At 48.8% G+C, this 22042-nt stretch overlaps 2 protein-coding genes across 5 annotated transcripts in view; one reads left to right on the top strand and one right to left on the bottom strand.

Moving 5' to 3' along the window:
* Positions 1–934: 934 nt before the first annotated feature.
* Positions 935–17933, bottom strand: didum (dilute class unconventional myosin). Of its 4 annotated transcripts, XM_025302118.1 has the most exons (15): positions 17773–17933; positions 8822–9249; positions 6273–8676; positions 5628–6185; positions 5218–5526; positions 5018–5126; positions 4308–4494; positions 4162–4197; positions 3596–3794; positions 3365–3458; positions 3176–3223; positions 2771–2935; positions 2007–2682; positions 1545–1827; positions 935–1432 (listed from the first exon to the last, which is right to left on the bottom strand). In XM_025302118.1, the coding sequence occupies exons 1-15, from the start codon at positions 17797–17799 to the stop codon at positions 1313–1315; spliced, it is 5643 nt and encodes a 1880-aa protein (XP_025157903.1). In that variant the 5' UTR covers positions 17800–17933; the 3' UTR covers positions 935–1312. The 4 variants fall into 4 exon arrangements, with proteins under 4 accessions (XP_025157903.1, XP_025157904.1, XP_011153865.1 ...); XM_025302119.1 differs by lacking the exon at positions 3176–3223; XM_011155563.2 differs by lacking the exon at positions 4162–4197 and having other exon boundaries at positions 17773–17932.
* Positions 17934–18321: 388 nt separating this feature from the next.
* LOC105191856 (DC-STAMP domain-containing protein 2) overlaps positions 18322–22042 on the top strand; it is a 6380-nt gene continuing 2659 nt past the window's right edge. Inside the window, exons 1-7 of the mRNA XM_025302135.1 lie at positions 18322–19523; positions 19923–20198; positions 20462–20612; positions 20821–20980; positions 21048–21311; positions 21489–21702; positions 21802–22042. The exon at positions 21802–22042 is cut by the window's right edge and continues 75 nt beyond it. Of these exons, the coding sequence (XP_025157920.1) occupies positions 19375–19523; positions 19923–20198; positions 20462–20612; positions 20821–20980; positions 21048–21311; positions 21489–21702; positions 21802–22042 (1455 nt within the window). The 5' untranslated portion in view covers positions 18322–19374. The remainder of the gene's footprint in view (positions 19524–19922; positions 20199–20461; positions 20613–20820; positions 20981–21047; positions 21312–21488; positions 21703–21801) is intronic.

The following is a 22042-nucleotide window of genomic DNA, read 5'->3' as shown; positions in this document are numbered from 1 at the left end:
CGGATACCATGTTCTATGGAATGTGTTCGTAATGCGCTAGATCGATCGCAGACCGAACGAAATAACAAACGGGTGTTGTTACAATCTACTCGTAAAATGGCACAAAATACACAATCGCATGTACATATTTATAAATTAGAATATAACAACAATATATACCTCTGGTTTCCTTCGGTCGCTTTCGTTTCCTCTTCATTCTTCCGTTTCGTATCACAAAATATACGATATCTATTCCAACACGTAATACCTTATATCTCTTCTCTCTTGTGTGTGTCTTTTCTTTTTACATATTAATTACACATCTTCCCAAGAAATTTCTTTATCGTATATACCAAGTTCTTACAGGGATTTACTCTACAACATAGACAACCGATTGTTGACATGTAACACGGACAGATAGATCGGCAGTTTAGTTTGACTAGTGTCAAAGTTTCTTCAAATGTTACTTGTTACATTTTTCGTGTTTAAGAATTGCTTTCTACACGTACAAACCGAGCCGAGTGATTTTCAATTTTGGTCAAATATCAAAACCAGTTTTATTTGAAACATTTCTATTTGATCGGAGAAGAGTAGATGTGTACATGTATACATGTGTATACATGCCATGAGGGTTCACGATGACGGCAACTGAACATGTAGAAATTTGTTGAAAGTGTTTCGACGACGATTAAAATGATGAAGAGGCGATGGCGGAGTGATCACTTTTCGAAATATATTTTGCTGTATTAATTCATACAAGATATGTTTTGCGGAAATCCTTGTAGGAACTTTGTACTCGTCTCTCTCTCTCTCTCTCTCTCTCTCTCTCTCTCTCTCTCTCTCTCTCTCTCTCTCTCTCTCTCTCTCTCTCTCTCTCCCTCCCTCCCTCCCTCCCTCCCTCCCTCTCTCCCTCCCTCCCTCCCTCCCTCCCTCCCTCCCTCCCTCCCTCTCTCCCCTCTCTCTCTCCTGTCTCTATCGCGCGTTTCAACGTACAACGTTACAAACTAACGGGTTATATGCTCTTTCTCAATCATCTCGACCATTCAATTGTCTATGCAACCGAATCAACTGGACTCGCGTGAGCGTGATACTTGGGAGATATTTGTATGTAAACTACAAATCACCCGAGTAAAAAAGAAACGTATAAAATGTCATATATATCCCTCGATGCGTTTACTAAATCTAACTTTGCCAAATGATGATCGATACCTCCACGTTTTCTCTCTTTACTTTAAGAATGAGAGGACTAAGCGCGTGTTTGGATATCCACGAATAACGCAATCAAAGTAAAGTTTTCGGCTAATAAAGACAGTACGGTGGAATTGGAATTTTGCTACACCTTCTTGAGCATGGGTAAATGAAGCACCTCGGGTATTTCGATATCCTCCAGTCGAATGTCCGATGGATTGAATGGGAATCTCACAGGATAGGAGAATTTTAGATCCATCAAAAGCTGAAAATGAAAGAAACACAAAACACAGTCTCGTGCACAGAGACACTTGTGTACCCGAGAAGAAAAGTTGAATTTTCGATTGAATCGAAAGGATCCTATGAAGGACACTCACTTGCTCGTTGTTCTCGCCACGCTCCTTCAGTTTGTCCTGTACTTTCTTGATAAACGAGACAGGAACTCGGCTCTCGTAATCGTCCGCGGGCGTGTATAGATTCAAGATCTTAACTATTTGGTTGGCCGTCAGTTTGTTGCACATCTCGCAGACAGAATTGACGTCCTCGTTCGTCTTGCGCGCCTGTAGAAGCTGCGACGCCTGTATGATGGGCTGCAATGCTTCCGATGCCGCTTCCAATCGTCGGTCCCTGCCCCATTGCTCCAAATGACTCATATTGTACCTAAAGTTCAAAGTTTGAGTCTCTTGTTTCGCAAACAACAAAGCAACAAGATGAACAAGATAGATGAGGCGAGGCGTTTCTCTTCCAATCTCGTCTAATCCAACTTGCCCTCTATCCCCCCCTCTCTCTCTCTCTCTCTCTCTCTCTTTCTTCAATTATCCCTAACTAATACTCCGTACCTTATCTGCATGCCCTTTGTCCATCGACAGAGCTCGTTCCTCAGCAGTAGATTATTGAGAGCGCTCGCGCACATAAAGTAAAAGAGTTGCTTGAACAGTTGCACCACAATCTCGGGGTCCACGCCGTGATATTGCAGCGTTTTGTGCACCGACGTCAACTCGTCGAGCAGCTTGTCCAATTTCTGCTGCGTAGAATCCGGTTCACCGCCCATCGACGATGACCTGGGTCGGCCTGCTTTGTCGGACTGGGGAACGGATATAGCTTCGTGTTCTAGCAACGCCGGTACCGTCAGAGCTTGTATTCTCTCTTTGAGACTTGTCACAATGTTGTTGAAGGCCCAGAGCGCCACGTTGCTCAGCACTACGCGATACTCGCTAAGATCGAAATTCCTCAGGCATTGATCGTTCTGTCTGGGCGTGTTTTCGATCTGGAACGGCTTGTCGCCGGAATATTGTTTCATGTTGTGCAACAGCCGCAGGGTATTGCTCAGCCAGAGTACCCTGGTGTCGAAGTCGTCGCGTTTCTTCAGCACGCGCTTTACCGCGCTCAGGTACTCGGTCAACAATGACCGGACCTTGTCGTCGTCGTTGACGCAGTCCGTATGTCTGATGCACATGAAAAGGATGTAAGCCGGTAGACCCGGCAGCAACGTTACCGCAATACGAGGCTTCAAGTCTGAAATGGACGAATAAACGGCGACTGAATAAAGAGAGAACGACGCGAGCAAGGAGGAGGAGGAGAAAATCGGAAACGCTGAATCTACCGATCACCAGATGACGTATTATCACGTTGATGTCTTCCTTCCGGAACTCGAACATTCCCTCGTAATCTCTCTCCTTCTTCCGAATGACTGGCATGTTACTCGCACTGTCGCCGTAAGTAGCAGAAACGGCGCTGGGACCGCTCGTGCATTCTACCGCGTTGGGCACTGCAATATTCATATATCTTTGTATTCGACATGCAGTATGCATTCGACATTTTCAATGAAAAACGTTAGACTCTTGTGCCGCATGCCGCTTGGACCACAAGATGTCCTAACCACCAACCACCACAAGCGAGAAATTTGCGCTCGCGAGATAACGCGAGATAACGCGAGCGCAAGTTTCTCGGATAGTCCAATGAGACCAATGACGTCGATGACGTTTTAGTGTCAAGACCATCCACTCACCGGTGCTTCTCAACACGTACGGACGTTCCTTCACGTCGTCTCCCTCGCCTTGGAAAGCATCGGATTGAAATAATATTTCATGACAACAACAACAACTACAACAACAACATTCGCGACGCGATCGCTATCGCGTTTCAGCGACACTTGAATTTTTCGATCAGGCCCACATCTATCTACTACTGTACTTACAGCCGGCATCCTTGAGCCGTTTCGCTAGAATTCTGCATTGCTTCTTGTAGCGTCGACATTCTTCCGCCACTTTATCGTACTTCTCTTGAAGATCCTGCAACATGTACACGTACGTTTCATATCAGATATTAAACACTAACGAAACTCTCTCTGTAGACGAAGAGAGAAGAAACGGGATATCGATTTCATTATTCGTTGTCGATACGTAGGGATACGCTTTGGCAGTTTTACCAGATTTTCGGACGTTAGCCTGGCAACCTCGTGTTGCATGTAAAGTTCCGTTTGAGTTTGCGGCGACTTGCTCAGATTAATGGAAAGCAGCTTCTGCTGCCTCTCTATCTCCTCTTGTAACCTGTCTATCTCGTTTCTCCACTCGTCCCTCTGCGATCTCCAACCTTTTTCCTTAGCTTGCAGCTCATCCTCCAGTTGTCTTGAGAACAAATGATGAAAAAGACTCGTCACTCTTTGTAATCACTGGTGTGACCGATAACTTGAATTGTTCAATCACAAATTAATCATTCGGCAAAATTGTACCGAGCGCGAAATCGTGTATATATATTTACGCCGTATCAAAATATTCAGAGTATATCCAAGTATCAAAGTATATGATCTTTCGCGGAGATGTGACGATCGAACGAACGAAACGTGAAATTATTGGTCGCACGATTTCCCTCCCTCCCTCCCTCCCTCTCTCTCTCTCTCTCTCTCTCTCTCTCTCTCTCTCTCTATCGATTCGATTGAACAGTTCAACAACGTTCAACAACGAATCTGCGCACGTGAATCTGCGCTCAACTCACTCTCCTGTCGATGCCTTTTGGTTTGTCTTAAGTTTACTGAAAATTGAAGTGCATGCACAAACGACAAAAGAGAATGCTGTTAGATACGACACTTTGGTAATAGTCACTCTCGTCTTGCCGAGCGATCATCTCCCTCCATCTGTTACCTGTTGATCTTCTTTTGCGCCTCAAAAGCAAGCACCAGCTCGCCGTCCTCGTTTATTATGTCCACGTCGCGTCCGTAATTGGCACCTAAGCTCTTCATCCTGCGCGTATGGTCGGCTAGCACGCTATGCAGTTGAATGCATTCCTCTCTTCTTCTTTCCAGTTCTTCTTGCAGCGCTTCGAATTGCGCTATAATATCGTTATATCAGTATTACCCTACTGATCTCTCTCTCTCTCTCTCTCTCTCTCTCTCTCTCATCATCTACATACTATTCTCCTACTACTCATTGTCAGGCGCAAGCGAGGAGTATTCAAGCGTGTATTCAACGTGTTGTGGTGAGTACGGTGTGTGAGTGCGGTAAATTGCAAGTTTTCAAACACGGTGGATGACAGAGCGCGAGTAGTTGTAGCCCTGGCAGTGTCATCTCCGCCAGGTAGTAATTGCCAGGTGGTAATTAGGCGCGTTAAGCGTGGCAAACTACGGGGGCGGGGTGGGGTGGGGTGGGGGAGGTGTGTCGAGTAAAAATGTTCGCAGAATCGACAAGTGTTTGTGTCCAATCAATGTTTATCAACATCCGCATGCATTTTAAGCGGTCGAGTGAGTGAGTTGTCGAGGGAGATGTCGAGTCGATCGACAAAGGGGGACGGACAGGGCGCGCTCAATAGACATAATGCGATAGAAGCGAGGTAATAAGATGCAGTAACAAATTACTCATAAGATTTTGTTGCGCGGACGCCGGGCTGGCCGACGACGACACGGTCTTCCGCAGTGAGGTCAAGTTTTTCTTAAGCTGCGCATTCTCCATTTCCAGTTCTTGAAGCTGCAAACAAAACGCATTGTTCCCGGTTTAATTAATCCGATCGATCCGACTAATTCAGCCTCGATTCCCCTCGATCGACCCTGAATTATACCCTGAACGAATCCTGCGTTCTGCTGGACTCCTCGCAACCGTCACGTTCCAGATCCTCGACCATTCTGATCAGTCTGCTCTTCTCCTTCTCCACGTCCTTCAGTTTCTGTTGCAGCTTGAGAACGAGACCGATGTCGACGGGCGCATGCAAGGCGCCGTCATTCGTTTCCATCGTCGACGGTGATCTGTTCGATTGGACCTCTCCGTCCGGCGGACTGTCCGATCGTTGCTGATTCCAGTCGATGGTTTCCACTCGGGAGTACGGTGTCGACGAGGAAGCCGTGGATCTTACGGAACCGTAGCCGAAATCCTGCGGATTTCGCGAAATTTCGTGTGTGAAATCGTGTGTGAATGCGCGACCAAAATCGCCTAGGCGCGATACGCGCCTACGCGCCCACGCGGCCTACTTACAATGTTCTGATCATCTTGCGGCAGTTCCGTCTGCGATACGATCTGGCCGCTGCTGCTGGAAGCGTTGCTCAAAGAGCGCGAGTGCCCAGGCGCATGCACCGCCAGCTTCTGCTCCAGCATCTCCGCGTGCTGCTCCAAATCGTGGTAGTCCTTGAGCAATCTCTGATAGGCCCCGCGATCCTGATCCTGCTCGAGCAGCAGCAGATCTTTCTCCTGCTCGAGCCGGTACTTGAGATTCTCCTCGGCGCCGCGCTGGTTGCTCTTGAGTTTCTCGCTCGCCAACGAGAGCTCCTTGCGCAGCCTCTCATTGTCCTCCCGCAGCTTCTTGTTCTCCTCGTCCTTCTGTCGAACGGTCCTCTCCTTGTCCTGCAGCAGATCCATCTTCTCGTCTGTCGCCCGCTGCAAGACATCTCGTGTCTTGCTCAGCTCTCTCTCCTTCTCCTGCACCATTCCGTTCAGCTTCTTATTCTCGACGTCGACGGATTTCAAGAGGTCCAGCTTGCACCTGAGGTCCACCATCTCGTGTTGGACGTTCTTCAAGAGATGATTCTCCTTCACCTGGAAAGAAGCGAGAGTGAGAGCGAAAGAGGAGAGCGGCCCCCCTCCCTCCTTTAGCCCCGCCTTTCGGGATCGGCACACACTCACCAATTCGTCAATCTTTTGCTGCAACGTGATAATCTTCATCTCCAGTCCCTTGTTGAGCGACTTGACGTGCTCGACGCTCCTCGCCTCGGCTTTCAGCCGCCTGAACAGCTTCTTCGCCTGGTACTTCCTGACGAACGACTGCACGACGACAATGTCCCTGAGCCGCTTCCTGCACTCCATTCTCACGAGGTATCCGCGGGCGAACCTCTGGATCACCGTCGCGGCGGCGTGGTCCTTCATGATCCTGTAGCGTGCGCGAGCCATGCAGGCCCTGCCGCGCGTCTGAATGGCGAGAATCGTCTGTTTGGCCCGCAGATACCATCGCCTGTGCAGCCAGCCCTTAACGCGCGCCTGGATCCTGACGGCGGCCCTCTCTCTCCTCACTGCCTCGGCCCACCGTCGGGCTATGCAACCCCTGCCGTATCTCTGCAGGCCGAGGACCGACTTGCGGATCTTTCCGTATCTCCTGCGACAGATGAGACCGCGCACGGTCTTCTGCATCGTCACGCAGGCGTCCCTCTGCTTCTCCGCTCGCAGCTTCTCCAAGTACGCCACTTGTCCGGCTCTGAAGAGCACCTTGGTCTTGCCGAATTTGAACTTGTCCTCGTCCTTGATGTACCTAGCGAGGATGCGACGACAGGTCTCCCTCAGGTCGTCCCGCCGTATCTCCTTGAATCGGCAGAGGCAGCGGTACCTCTGGAAGAAGTCGCCGTACGTTCTCTGGCTGGGGAAGCCCGCGGCGGAGATCCTGATGGTCTCGAGCACACCGCACGCTCGCAGCTGCTGCACCGCTCGCACCGGACTGTACTCGAAGGCCTCCTTCGCGTCGTTCGGCTTGATGCAGCGCACGTAGTGCGGCGTCGTGGCGTTGAGCGTGGCCATCAGCATGTTGAGCGAGTCGCGGAACTGCGAGCCGACTGTCCTTCTGTTTTGCTTGCTTTGCCTGCCGCCGTGCTCGCCGGTGGTCGGCGCGCACCTCGACGGGGCCGCCGTCGACACCTTCACACGCTGGTGGCCCAGCGGCGTTGGCACCACCAGCTTCGGGCCGTCGTCGCTGAACAGCTTCCTCAACAGCTTGTTCTCGCCGGCCCTGAGCACGTCCACCTGCTCCTCGATCACGGTGTCGCGATTCTTCTCGAGGAAGCCGACGCTCTCGTAGCGCACGAGATCGGCGAAGTGGTGGATGAGGAAGGCGGTGGCGCCGAAGCGCGGTCTCTCGAAGTGCTTCGACTTGCCGCACTTTGCGTACAGCTTCTCCGCCCAGGAGGCGTCCGAGCCCTTCGGCATCCGGCACTCCTCGTCGAGGAGGTCCAGGATCCCGAGCTTGGTCTCGATCAGGTCGATGCACGGCTGATTGTCGTAAAAGTCGATGAAGGTCCACTCGATGTCCTCCTTCAAGTACTCCTCCTGCTCCAGCTTGAAGACGTGCTGATTGAATTGCTGCTGCAGCTTCTCGTTCGCATAATTGATGCAGAACTGCTCGAACGAGTTGACGTCGAACGTCTCGAAGCCGTAGATGTCCAGCACACCGATAAAGTGCGCCTGGCTCGTCTGCAGCGACTGCAGCGACCCGTTGATGCCGGCCACGATCCAATTGAAGAGCTCGGCGTAGATATGCTTGGCCAGGGCGTCCCGCGCGCCGATCGCTTGCTGAGCGTTCATCGGCTTGAGGAAGACCTCCCTGGTCGAGACGATCTTGCGATGGCACAGCCACTTTCGCATCGCGCCCACGTCGAGGCCCAGTAGCTCGGTGATGGTGAGCAGGTGCCGGTCCGACGACGAGATGTAGCACGACTCGGTGTCCACCTCGTCCACCTCCGTGTCTCCTTTGGTCTCGCGGCTGCCTATCTCGACGTTGCCCAGGTGCAGTACGGCGGCCAGTATGCGCAGCATGTCGTCCTGCTGCCTGGACGTGAAACCGAGCGTCGTCAGCGCCGTGATCGTTTCGTCGAAGCGCGCGAGGTCGTCCACGCCCTCGATCCTGGGGTTGTTGCCCTGATTGAGGTAGTGGAATCGCTCCTGAACGGACAGATGCAGATGAGGTAGGCGTCGCGCCGCCGAGCACATCTGATAGAATATGTGATAATTTCGTTCCTCGTTCGCTTGAAACACCACCCGCGACTTCTCCAGCAGATAGGTCCTCATGCTGGCGCCGGTGATGTGATAGTTCCTGTTGAACTGGATCTCGATGAACTTGCCGAATCTGGAGGAATTGTCGTTTCTGGTGGTCTTTGCGTTACCGATCGCCTCCATGATGGGCGACGAGGCCAGCACCTTCTTCTCGACCTGCGTCTCCGTTGCCGAACCGCCGACGGTCGCGAAATACCGCATGGTATACTTTGCCGAGACGGTCTTTCCAGCGCCGGACTCGCCGGAAACGATGATGGACTGATCGTGGTTCTCTCTGGAGAAGAGAGAATTTTTTTCGATCAATTAACGACGCACACGAGAGAGAGACAGAGACAGAGACAGAGAGAGAGAGAGAGAGAGAGAGAGACAGAGACAGAGACAGAGAGAGAGAGAGAGAGAAAGACTAATTAATTAATCACCTCTCCAATTTCGTATAGGCTTCCTCCGCCACCGCGAATATGTGGGGTTCCAGGTCGCCCATCGCCTGGCCCCTGTAGGCCCATATCGTGTCATTGCCGTAGATGGGTAATTCGTTGTACGGGTTAAAGGCCACCAGTACGATGCCGCAGTAGGTGTAAATGGAGTGCCGTTGAAAGCGAACCTGGAGATTGTAGAGGACAGCGGGTTCGTGAAGAAACGACAATGACGTGAGATTGTTCTCGCCTATCAGGATATCGGGATTTCGGAGCGGCGGCAGATCAGCGTCCGATCGGATCTCCAGCGTTCTCGTTTCATTCGACTCATCCGTCAGTACCTTCAGAATCGGCTGCGCCTGCTTGTTGTAGTTCTCCAGCAGCACGGCGCCTTCCCATACCCTTTCCGGATGCGGCACCCATACTCTGCCACCCTACCGGGAGAGATTAATACATTTTTCGCATTAACGCCGAGACTCAGGTCAGATTAGGCGGCGGCTATTATTAGGCGGACAGACAGGACAGACATTGCGCCAGCGCGCGTACACACGCGCAAGATTATCACGCGGATCCATCTCCTTTGTCTCCTTTTACTTTGCACTATTTGCGAACTCTGTCGTGTATCACACATTTGGTGCCGACATGCTTTTCAATCGCATGGCGCGCGCGCGCGCGCACGCGAGCCCTTTTCTCCTCCCCGGACCGGAGTGGCGTAGAAAAACGACGCGAGGTTGACGATAAAAATATATCGCGATATATTCGGTACGCGCCGCAACCAGAATGCTCCAATTCGCCGCGTACAATACAATAATTTCCCACGTACGATTCCCTCGTGCATGGTGCATCATTTATACGAACGGTTGATGCACCGTTCGCGACCGCTACTTCTTCATTACGTACATACGTACAATCTTTCGATGACGATTGCGCTGAGCGCGCAACGCGCACGTGACTAACAACGAGCAGTGTATACGAGCGCTAAGTTTAATCGATCGAAAGATACTTTACTTGATAAGGACTTTCTCCACCTTTATCTTTACGAGGAATAACAGAGTTTTTTTTCCGTCTGACTCTCTGAGAGAGTCTTGGCCTCTCGATCGCCCATCAATCGCTAGCTAAGCGGAGGATCGTCCAAGAAACGAGCGTTACTACTTCGGAAGCGGAATTTAGTCCGATCGTATTACCTTATAATCTAACATCTGACATCGAGTAACGGTAAACGGTAAGGGCTTTTTGTCCTCAGGTCGTGACTTTTCTTTCGCTCGCGATATAATATGTCACGGTGCGCGTACCGGTGCGGGTCCAAATCAGAATCTCCTTTCTCGTAGTCTCGTAGTCTCGTAGTCTCGTAGTCTCGTAGTCTCGTAGTCCGACTCCTGGCTCCGACACGGCGCGGTTGTATGTGAATTGTATGTGAATCGACGCGGCAAACGTATGGTATGGTATGGTATGGTATGGTATGGTATGGTATGGTATGGTATGGTATGGTATGGTATGGTATGGTATGGTATGGTATGATATGGTATGGTATGGTATGGTATGATATGGTATGGTATGGTATGGTAATTCGCGGACTAGGATCACGGCGTGTGTGGTGTAATCACGTGCGTGTCGCAGATTGCTCAATCTGCAGATGAGGCACAATCGGTGGAGATACTGTCTTTATACTTATACTTGTACGTCGACGACCGACGACAACAGAGACAACTCCCCATTATTCCCCATTACGAATTACCGTACTGTACTGTACTGTAGTTAATCGCGCACGATCGCGAGATAGTTTCGCGAGTCGTCGCGAGTTGCCACGCGGCGACTTTAGAAAGCGCGGCGAAATACGCCGACCCTGAACTTCACTCCCACAGAGAGAGTGCAGCCCGCAGAGAGCTGCACGCGTGTCACTCGTTGCGTTAATTACGCAACGCTGGTAAGGCCGCTTTACCGGCCTTACCAGCTGGAAGAGAGTAAACACGTAAACGTGGCCGAGTGGCAAAACTACTTGGCATTACGCCAAGTTGCCAAGTCGCCAAGAAGCGCGTACAAAGCGCGCGATAAAATTCAACTTCCTATCTCTTTGTTTTTGGCGTTTCGTTTTGTCTGTCTCGTTATCGATTCGTTTCTTGCATGCACCGTGCAACATGCCGAGGATGCAGGCTGCTCGAATATATATTTCGCGCGTATATTTTTGTTGATATTTACAGCAAGCGTTTCCTGCTTGAAACGTCGCACATTGCGCGTGCGACTGATGATACGTTGATAAATCTCGCGGCATATTCACATCGTGCACATATCGCGCTACAAAATCGTTCCCCGCTGCAAAATTGTCAACTTGTCAACTTAGTCATCTTAGTCTCTCTTCTCGTCGCAAACTGACACTTCAAGTTCAAGTTTCAAGTGCGAGCATTCCCAGCAGCATTTTACAGCGAAGAATCAAGATGAGACTAAAGATGAGGAATTACTTGCGGCAAAATTTATACGTTCATCATTTAAGCCGATATAGATGAAACGATATATACATGAAACGATGTAACAAATTAATATATCGTCGGTTTCATTCGGCGACGACGGGACACGCAGGCGGGCATTCTCGCGCGCATTCTCTAAACGAGCACCCTATACATCCCAGTCGTTTCGTATCTGTGCGTGTCTTGGAGATGCTTTCTGTGGCGATTTTTCGTGGCTGAATATTTTCGCCGATTCTTTCTTTCGCATAGGTCGCGAGGATCGATACGCGGCCGCTCTCCATCTCGTCTCTCCTCTTGTTTCGTCTTTCGACATATCACCCACCTAGGAACGTGTTCCCATGCTTTCTATTGCGTTACATATCCATGTTATATACGTGAGCAGCTACCGCACTACAGAGTAGAGCAGTTGCAGCAATTATCATCACGAGCTCACGGAAAGGATCACGAAAAAAAAAAAGCGCTCGAGCTCTGCCGGGTTCCCACACCACCTGGTCCTTTTTGTGCTCTCGAAGAGATGTTCCGAGCATAAGGATAATCCGCTCTCGCGCGTCTCTCGGAAAGATGCGGATTGCGCGTATATTGCGCGCAATTACGTCATTCGTAATCCAATATCCACGAGCGAAGCGAAGCGAGCCTACAGGCGACTTGTGTTACCGCTTTCCCGCGAATTCACGTTTCACGTACGTTGCACGTAGTGCACACAGTAACGTTGCAACATGGCGCATCGATTGAAAAGTAAAAGAAAAATTTAGCAAATAACGTATGCGTGTATACATCTCACAGGACAGGATACAGATAGCTTTTCCTTTTAGAATGTACCGTTTGACATTGTAACAGCAACTCTCGCATTCTCTCGTCGATCGATAATGTGCCAATTGCGCGAAGATTGACGACGTATGATATATATATACTTTCTGCGCGAAATACTTTGTGCAAGCTGCTTACGCGCAAACATACACACAGGGTAGCTCGAACGCTTCTGACGCGACACGTTGCGATGCAACGTTCGTTCCCTCGTGTGCTGTATCCGAGCTTCACCACCAAACTAAGGCTTCCGTTGCATTTCATACACGCGAGCTTCTTCTGTCGCACTATTACGAACGCCTCAACACTTCTCCCTACGTTTTGCACACCAAGAGACAGACGGGGGGGAGGGAGGGAGAAAGGAAAAGAGACGAGACGCGTGCGACGCAAAGCTGAAGCAAGGAGGCACGAAAATATAGCAAGAAAGAGACAAGAGATTCAACTTTTGTGCTGTACGGCCGTGAGCCGTGTTGCAATGTTGCCCAGCGAGCACGAGGAACGTTGATAATATTGCATGTCAGATCGTGGGATCCCTTTTTGGTCGCAAAGTGAAACGTTACAACATGTCCGTATCGTTACGTATCGTGTGTCTCTTAACCCTCCATTGCCCTCGTTTAAAAAAACGAATTTTAGCTTCCTCGTATTGAAAAAATTGTATTTACATAATTCAGAAAATAACTATACAGATATAATCTAAATGGTTATAAGTAAAAAGTCAGAAAGTTTCAGAGTCAACTTTTATGTCACATCTAAGTAATTAAAAAAAAAAGAAATGTAAACTGAGCGTTTGCCTCATACGAAGGCAATGGAGGGTTAAGATATATTGTGGTAAGAAATTTTCTTCTTTCTCTTTCACATAGTTCACATGACTTTTTACTGCAAAGTGTACAATAATGTAGCGTAAACGTTACATGAGTTTATGCGTTTATTCAACAAATTACTTTACCTTCGACGTGTGACTTCGATACCATTGTTAACCGTTTGCCGTCAGTGGTCGCGTCGGATATTATCGGATATGAGTGTGTCGAGATGTTTATCCGTAGGGCGCGCGCGCGGCAACAGCGGTCTGTTCATGTTTCGCGATTCGAGTTCAAGTCACGTGAACAATTTCATGCGATTTAAACCTAGGTACCTAGGTACAAGTCAAATATGGTGGGGCGCGTCGCAATCTTATCACTACGAAGCCATTCCGGAATGCGTGATTCACGTCTCTATCGTGGATTTCTTCGGTGCAAAGTTTAAGTAATTTAGCCTCTCCTTATATGTGTCTATGTTTCGTAAAGATCGTTTTACGATTTAAAGTGTAAACATATTTAGGTAAATCTAGCCCCGAGTTGACTTTCCGTAAAGAAGAAAAGGCCGCGATCGTGAGAACGCAACTTTCCGACGCGGAGCGCGAGCGCATTATTCGCAGGTTGTTCGTAAAGCGGAATGCTTTCGTGGGATATCGCCGCGAGGAGCTTTTGTCTCTCATGGATAAAAAGAGTTTGAGTTGGAGTTGAAGAGAAAGTGCGCGCGCGCATGTATACGTATATACATATACACACACACACAGAGAGAGAGAGAGAGAGAGAGAGAGAGAGAGAGAGAGAGAGAGAGAGAGAGAGAGAGATCGCGAAAGGAGCGACGTAATGCCTTATTTAATACAGGAAATGCATTTCTTCGCGACAAGAACAAATATTTCTCTTACGAGACGCGCCCGATCGACAAAAAATCCTTCTTGTCTGGAAGACGACGAGTCGAGCGAAACGCGCTAATCTCATTGATGGAATAGGTATACCAGCGGCACGGATGCGATCGATATAAATTAAAAAGGTCTGCTTTGGCGATTCCTAGGCACTGATTTGTTTCAACTCATTGCGCGGTAATCGGTAAATCGAAAGAAAGGTCGGTTTGTCGGTTTGGTCGCGATAAAGAGAATTATAAACGTCCGAGCACCGATCGAGCGAGCAACGATAGTGCTCACAGATGTGAAGAATCACTTTGCTGGGGGTCGCTTTCTCATGTAGGTAGGTTGTTTCGTGAGAAGAAAAACGAAGAATATATTGCGCGCTTTGAAACAGGCAGCTAGGCTCGCTTCGAATGATCAGCTCAAGAAACGAACGCGGCGCAGCCAGCAAACTACGCTTACGGTCACGTTCACAAGCGGATCCCTTTCTCTCGCTACAGAAAAGCAATGTACGTCTCGGTACAAGGGAAGTCGAATATCTCGCGCTGCCCTCACTCTTTGCTGCCCTCCATCGTCAGCCGAGTCAGCAGAAGATCGGCTTTGTGGCCGCATGACATTACGTCCAAGGTATTATAGATAGAGATGATCACGTCAACGACGTCGCTCAAAGGAGATTCATAAGGAATTTTGTCGAGAAGCATTGTGGTGCGCGCGTGCCTTAACTTTTACTTGCTATCATTACTTTTTTACTTGACTCGATTTCTCGTATACACACACGTACATACATAAATTCAGCCTTTTCCGCAAAGTGCTTGCAATGCAAATTTTTGCGACATCAAACTTCTTTACATATCTTCCTGGCCCCCTTTTTACCAGTTGTTTGGCCAGTTGGCCAGAAGCGAATGTTTCGCATCATTCTTTCTTTCGAAATAGACAAAGGTCTCCTGCATTTCAGATTTCAGAATCTACATTCTTTGCTCGTCGAGAGCGTGTCGATATTCTCGACAATGCAGGATTTGAAGGAACCAGAGAGTCGCATAGACGTAGATTCGTTGAAATCACCGCGATCATCATCATCATCATCATCATCGGTGCATACGTGCACCGCGAGGTGCACAGTGGTGCTCGCGTGGATGCGCCATTGGATCTTTTTCTTTGCCGAAGCCTCGGGCGCGAAGAGAAGCGAAAACCTGTTATAACAGAAACCATGACGGGACCTCGGGCAACCCTCATCCGCGGTCACACCGATAAATCAACCACCAACGCGCGAGGAAGCGTCACGAGTTTAAGCTTAAAGGGAATAGCGTAAACCGCGCAAAGACAGACCTCATCGCGCTCTCACCGCTTTCCCATCTAATCCTTCGATCCTCATTACCGCGCTACTATCCGATTACCTTCCGATTACCGATTACTAAACAAACCTTTTCGCCGCGTTGATTGGCACAGGATTTAATGTTTTGTTTTCTTGGCTTGTTCGGATTGGTAAAAAATCACCGATCTTATCATATTCATGACATTCTGAGAGGACTAGGAAGAGGACTTGAGCGCCCCATTATGATCGCGCAAAACGCGATACATAGGAGGGAGGGCGAGGAGAGCGAGCGATCATTGACATCGACGTCTCAGTTGCTGCGAAAAGATAGCCATCACCTCTCTCTCTCTCTCTCTCTCTCTCTCTCTCTCTCTCTCTCTCTCTCCTCTCTCTCCCGCTTTCTCCCGCTCGTTCCACGTGGACCAAATAGTGTTAAATTATTTTATTTCATGGGGCTTTGGATTAATGATTTCTTCGGTCTGTTCGATCATTCATTTCGTGTTCACCTCTTGGGTTAGGGTGACATTTGTCGAAAGGTGCCCGACCAATTGCAGTCGGAGACAACAGTCATCACGAAACAATCTGCTGTTTCTACGGCCGGTCAATCGGTCACCTGATATAAACGGGAATTTAGGTCTCCGATAATGGGGAGGCAGCTTCCTCCCCAGCAGTTATTGATTTTAGATTCGAAAAGGGATTTTCTAAAACACCCTGACAATATCACTCCGTCGCTTTTCGCGTCAAAGTCGTTGACGTACATGTGGATAATCTACTTGACTGGGGACAAACGTGCGAATCAAAGTATATAGCACGTAATTAGATTTAAATGTTTAATAATCGAAGGCAAATCCTATGTAATAAGAATATGTGCCTTGCCGGTCATTTTCACGTGAACGAGCTTGAAAATGACGACGATAAATTTCTCTTTCTTCTCTTGTATGCTTCCAGTTGTATGCTTCGAGTGATGTTCTAGCATATGTTTCGACCCGTTGGGACGCAAATTGGAACCTTCCAGGAAAGATCGGCAGAGTTTCTCGCGAAAGGTTTTCGCGGAGAAATACGTTAACCGTATGAATTGTGAAATATGTGTGTACATGAGCTCGTTCGACTTGACTTGAAATGCTTTAAGTAACCATATATCGACTCAATGTTGTCAATTCTCGCACGATAGTGTGTGTGTGTGTGTAGAGAGCCGGGTGTTACGAGAGCTACATGAGCGAGATATTTAAGAATGTGTTTGCGCGCGCGCGCGAATCGCGATGCCTGTGCGTGAAACTTATCGCCGGGATAAATTGTGAAACAACTCGCGACAGGATGATACGATTCCCAAATGAAATGTCCTCGTGGGTACGGGTCGGGACCGACGGGTGCTCCGAAGCAAGATGCACGAGATTCATCGAGGTGAGCGGGGAGGAGAGAATCTAGGTCTCTTTATACACAAATGAGAAGAATGATCTACATTAATGAAAATGTATACAAAGTAGAAATATATCTCGTTCTCGTTATTCACAATAGAAGAAAGATGAAAAGAAATTAACTTTGCGCGCTCCACGGTCCAACTTCAGAATGTTATAAAAATTGAGCATGTTAGGCACAAACAGTCGACCTTTATCGATTAATTTCGATGTGTGTATATACGCTCGCGTGAGACGTGTGTAGGAGAGACAGACAGACAGACAGACAGACAGACAGACAGACAGACAGACAGACAGACAGACAGACAGACAGACAGACAGACAGACAGACAGACAGACAGACAGACAGACAGACAGACACACACCACACACACACACACACACACACACACACACACACACACACACACACACACACACACACACACACACACACACACACGCATGCACGCACGCACGCACGCACGCACGCACGCACGCACGCACGCACGCACGCGCACACACACACACACACACACACACACACACACATACACACGATATGGCTAAAATAAGAGAAACTAGCGATTATATTTAATATTTGCGTTTGCGAATTTGTTGTTGCGTAACACCAAGCACTGATCGAACCGAACTTGCACCGTTTAAAAGGCTGAAAATTCCCTTTTCCATATTTCCGCAAAGGAGTAATCGTCGGAGTAATCAAACAGGTCGAAACAACTCTTCGGACCGCGAGTTGTACCTGTATGTACCTGGTGACACTCCGAGAAAGAGATACGTTCACTTGCGAAATGTCAAAGGTGTGCACGCTTGACGCTCGACGACTGCGCGAGAACGGAGTCGAATTACAGTTTCGCACGGCACAACTACAAGCACACCGACTGATTATCGTTGCAATCTTGCAATTTTCATCGATTGTACAATCGAGACACACTCTCAACTCCGCGAGTTTTCTCATCGTACCCGATCATTCGTACTCGATGACAAGGGGTGGAAGGGCGGCGTGGGAGGGCAGCATCCAAACCAACGACTGAAATCACGAGTACACGTGAGTACAGTACAGTGACTCGATCGCGCGCGCGCGGGGGCGGAATCTACGATTTCGTACGTTTCGTCTGTCGAATTGAGCCAGCCGAACGAACATATCCCTCCCTTCGCGAGACGCGCACAATGCGCGTCGTGATTATCCGCGAGCTTTTAAAATCCTCGCGTACGCGTTTTCGCGACCTGCCATCTTCTTCGGGGATACGGGGACACGGCTATTATCCCCAGATTGAAAATTCGCGAATGCGCGATACCTTAACGTAAAGCTCCCTCGTAGTCATCGTAGCGATCGGTCCAGGCTTTTGGCACCTGAATCGGGTAGAACAGGTCAGGAGCGAGCGGCCAGAGCCACTACACGATTACACGCGTGTATCACACGTCACACACACACACACACACACACACACACATATATATATATATATGTGTGTGTGTATATATATATATATATATATATATATATACACGCTCAGCCACGGCGCGCGGCGCGCGACCACGACGAAGACGACGATGACGCTGAACGCCTAAGCGTTTACGGCATTGGTCGCCCGATCGAAAGCCGCACGCGCTATGAGCACCGTCGACTCGGCCGACTCGTACACATCACGGACTCGTCACTTCACGGGGGTTCACGACATGTTTATCTTCCTTTCTTTTCCTCTCTTCCCTTTTCCCTCTTTCCTACTCCGGAGTCTCCTCCAGAGTGTCTCCTCGGTCCTACCGCGACGGCGGCGACGGCGGCGGCGGCTTCTTGCTCTCCGACCACCTTTCAGGCTACAGCTACGGGATTCGGCACGGGACCGTCTTAGCCAGCAACGATCTTTCAGCGAAGGTCGTGCCTCCACGTAAACGACGGCACTGCCGCCAGCTGGCTCGTTATCGGGTTCAGATACGGTCCTACCCCTCTCTCCGATGTCTCGACCTCGACGCCCACCTTCGTCGTGGAGCGCGCGCGCGCGCGCGCGCGGTGCGGCTGACACATGTCGATGTCTCGTTCTAACACGTGCCGGCAGTATCACACGGTCCTCTTTCCGCGAGGGATCGAAGACCGATACTGGCGACGTTTGACGTCGCCACGGGATCCGCTGGAACGTTCCAGTCAACCCGAGCGCGAACGGTGCGCGAACGCCACCGAGAGGTACCTATCCTATCCATGGTAGGCTTCGTGCCACTTGCCACTTCGCGTATCAGCTTACGACTGACTGAAAAAGAAAATCAACATATATTAGATAGGAACACACATTTTTAACATACTTTCACCTCTAGTTCACGCGACTGCGAACCTTCTTGCCTCCTCGGAAGAAGGACGGAAGAGACAATAGAGAGACTTGCGTCGTCCACTTGCATCATTCGCATTCGCACGCAATCTACTGTCTACACGAGTCTGATCGTCGATCATTCCGTTGAACGGTGCCGACGCGGCTGCCCGCGAGTGATCGTTCGCTGGTAATAGTAGCTGAGAAATTTCGCTGCACTGACCGACCCGATGCTCGCTCGGTCGGACATACCTGTAGCTCCGACTAGCTTGCTGCGCACCTGTCGTCGCTGTTCCTCAGCTCCTAAAAGTCTCCTAAATGACTCTTCTTTTATGCGTCGAACGTTTTTTTGCGCAGAGACGTCTCTTCCGTTTGTTCTCGCCTCTGGTCGTTGGTGTGTTAACCTTGCCGCGAGATAAAAGACAAGATGCAAAGCAAAACAATGCAAGATCTGAACGTTGTCAAACAGTGGGTGGGGAAGCAATCCGCCGAAGCTAATGTCAATTTTGTCGAAAGTTACATTGAGAGTAATCTCTCGCTTGGTGTGAATACAAGCTAATTCGATCGATGTGATTCATAAGCGACCCGATATTTAAGAATATGGCGTTTTTTCAATCAGCCCTGAAAGCTAGGAAACTCGAAAAAACTAGGCTGATATACGAAGACGAGAAATTGAGATCGATCGAAATCTCCAGAGGTGGCAAGCCGCCTGTCACTTTGAAGCAACGTCTTCGACGCAAGAGATTAAAGTGAGAGAGAGAGAGAGAGAGAGAGAGAGAGAGAGAGAGAGAGAGCCTATCGTAAAACTTTCGCAATTATCGCCTAATCGACATAAAAATTTCTACTTTTGAAAATTTTTATATCGAGATTACGTCGTATCTCCTTCTTTTTTCTCCTCTCTCTCTCTCTCTCTCTCTCTCTCTCTCTCTCTCTCTCTCTCTCTCTCTTTTTCGCTGAGAGAAGACTGAAAACTATCGCTTTTTCACCAAGCTTCTCCAATTTCACACCGTGTGTGTGTGTGTGTGTGTGTGTGTGTGTGTGTGTGTGTGTGTGTGTGTGTGTGTGTGAACTCGGAACACTCCATCATTGGTATTACAACAGTACTATACTCTTTTCCTCCATTTATTCATGCAATCTTATTCTCACAGATGCAAAAAGAAGGTTAAATATCTTTGGAGCGGAATAATTTCCTCCGTAAAATATACTTGGACGTACAAGAAGACGAGACTCATTCGCACCGACGGTTCGCTTGAGAATTACATACTAAAGAGCGCGTTTGGCTTTCTCGGCGGTATCTTTCTCACATATATATTCTTCATATTTCTTGTATTTCAACTAAATTTTACCCTCACGTCCGCTACGATGTTATGCTCGGTCCTCGGAGTGATTTTTACGCTTGGACTGGCATTTTCTTATCGCGTAAGGTAATATCTCGCTTGACGTCTTCAGCGACGTCAACATACGACGCTGAGCAAGGCGTTGTACGTTGAAAACTTGAATGCCGCTCTATGAAAGAATGATAAATTATATATTCATATTATAATATACGCCTATATATATATATATATATCTCTCTCTCTCTCTCTCTCTCTCTCTCTCTCTCTCTCTCTCTCTCTGCATATCTGCCATATCTGCATGGATATAATTTGGATATAATTTGGACTCGGCCTTGTTACTCGTCCGGCAGATGCGTCGTCTTTCTACTACTGCCGCAGTTCTTTTCTAAACGCGGCAGGCAAGCCTTGATGGCTTATGCCTTTATTTTGACGCTCACCGGGCCGGGAAAGAATACCCTACACAATACCAGTGTTCTTTCAGAATCTTTAGTCTGCGGACAGGTGAGTTGACCCTCGCTGGGACATTGGCATTGCCACGCTCGAACTTTGAACGTATTGTCGCGTTGCGTTTTCAATTTTCAATTAAACGGTTGGTTATCGAGTTATCGGTTGTCAAGATTATCTCTTCACATCGTTGCACAAGAGTTTGCTAGTACGAAATGTCGTTTGGCATTCGGCAATTAATTCCATTCCTGCCGTCACAATGTAGGGACAATTGAAGCAAGCTGTAAAGAGCGTGGTCGACCTGATAAAACAGCCATTCTACGCTTTGAGGGACGCGATATCGAATGTGATAAAGACGGTGAAGGTAGTCGTGAGGAAGATCAAGCGGACTCTCGTGGCTATCAAACGGCTCGTGCTCAGTGTATGTGAGTGAAAAGAACAATAGCGCTCTGTATAACACGATCGACTCTGCGTTGAATCTGCGTTCCTCAGTGAGAGTGATCACGTCAGTTTTCCAATGGCTCGGCGGCATCGTGAATATTTGCAACAAGAAGCTAGGCACGCCGTTCGACAGGTGTCAGACAGTCTTCGAAGGTGCAGTGGCCGACTGCACAGCGAAACTCGGCCCCTTTTTCGGAGGGATTTGCAATTTAGCGTATATCGTTGGTGCTCTGTGTTACATAGTGAAGCCTCTGGACTTGATCTGCATGTTGGTATCTTACGTAGCCGACACCATAGTCGACGCTGTGCGCAAAAGTACGTTGCGACTAGCACTATCGTGCGCTTAAAGATTTCACAGGCATTGAGCTTATGAAGTGTCACACACACACACACACACACACACGTACATTTGACAAATTGTATCCACACATTCACACAAATACACACGCGCGCGCGCGCGCCACGCATTTATCCTCACATTCTTGTGTGTAGAAGTTAAAAGGTTCACTCGCCACGTAAAGGCGATGTTCTATGTGAAGGTGAAATTTTCGCACACTTTTCACTTGGAGACCAATCAGAGTAAAACCATCGAGGACGTGTCGACCGATATAATCAACGAGGTTCGACTCAGAACCGACAAGTTTTTAGCCGTTTTCGACTGGATGAGCTTCTTGACGACGTTCTTTATTTTATTCATGCTACTCAGGTACAAAGCCTCAAACGGCAGTGTATAATGATCCACCCACCGGGGTCGATCACCCCGGTGGTGGTCGGACGGGACTGAAACATTTCTCATATTTTTCAGAGTTATGCGCTACCGATACAAATGGCTGACGAACGAACGATTCGACAATCGATATCTGACCGATGACTTGCGCACCATCGATCTAATAAGGACGCGTCAGGACAAGGAAACCGTTCTGCCGTTGAACCCTCGCGAGAGAAATCAATACATTTCACTCACGTCCGTCACACTGATCAAGGCGGAAAGAGCGAAGCTCGTGAAATCTGCCGTCTTTTTGGCTCTGGCGACATTGAAAATTTGC

The sequence above is a fragment of the Harpegnathos saltator genome, unplaced genomic scaffold (genome assembly GCF_003227715.2).
Source record: "Harpegnathos saltator strain DR-91 unplaced genomic scaffold, Hsal_v8.6 scaffold469, whole genome shotgun sequence".
NCBI lineage: Eukaryota > Metazoa > Arthropoda > Insecta > Hymenoptera > Formicidae > Harpegnathos > Harpegnathos saltator.
This window is presented reverse-complemented; position numbering and strand designations above follow the sequence as displayed.

Excerpts from the sequence above, each read along its gene's own strand:
- didum (XM_025302118.1), bottom strand. The coding sequence starts at position 17,799 with ATGACTACGAGGGAGCTTTACGTTAAG. Across the intron at positions 2,936-3,175 it reads GTACGTGTTGAGAAGCACCG|TGCCCAACGCGGTAGAATGC; the intron begins GTGAGTGGATGG and ends TGAATATTGCAG. Across the intron at positions 1,828-2,006 it reads ACAAAGGGCATGCAGATAAG|GTACAATATGAGTCATTTGG; the intron begins GTACGGAGTATT and ends TTTGAACTTTAG.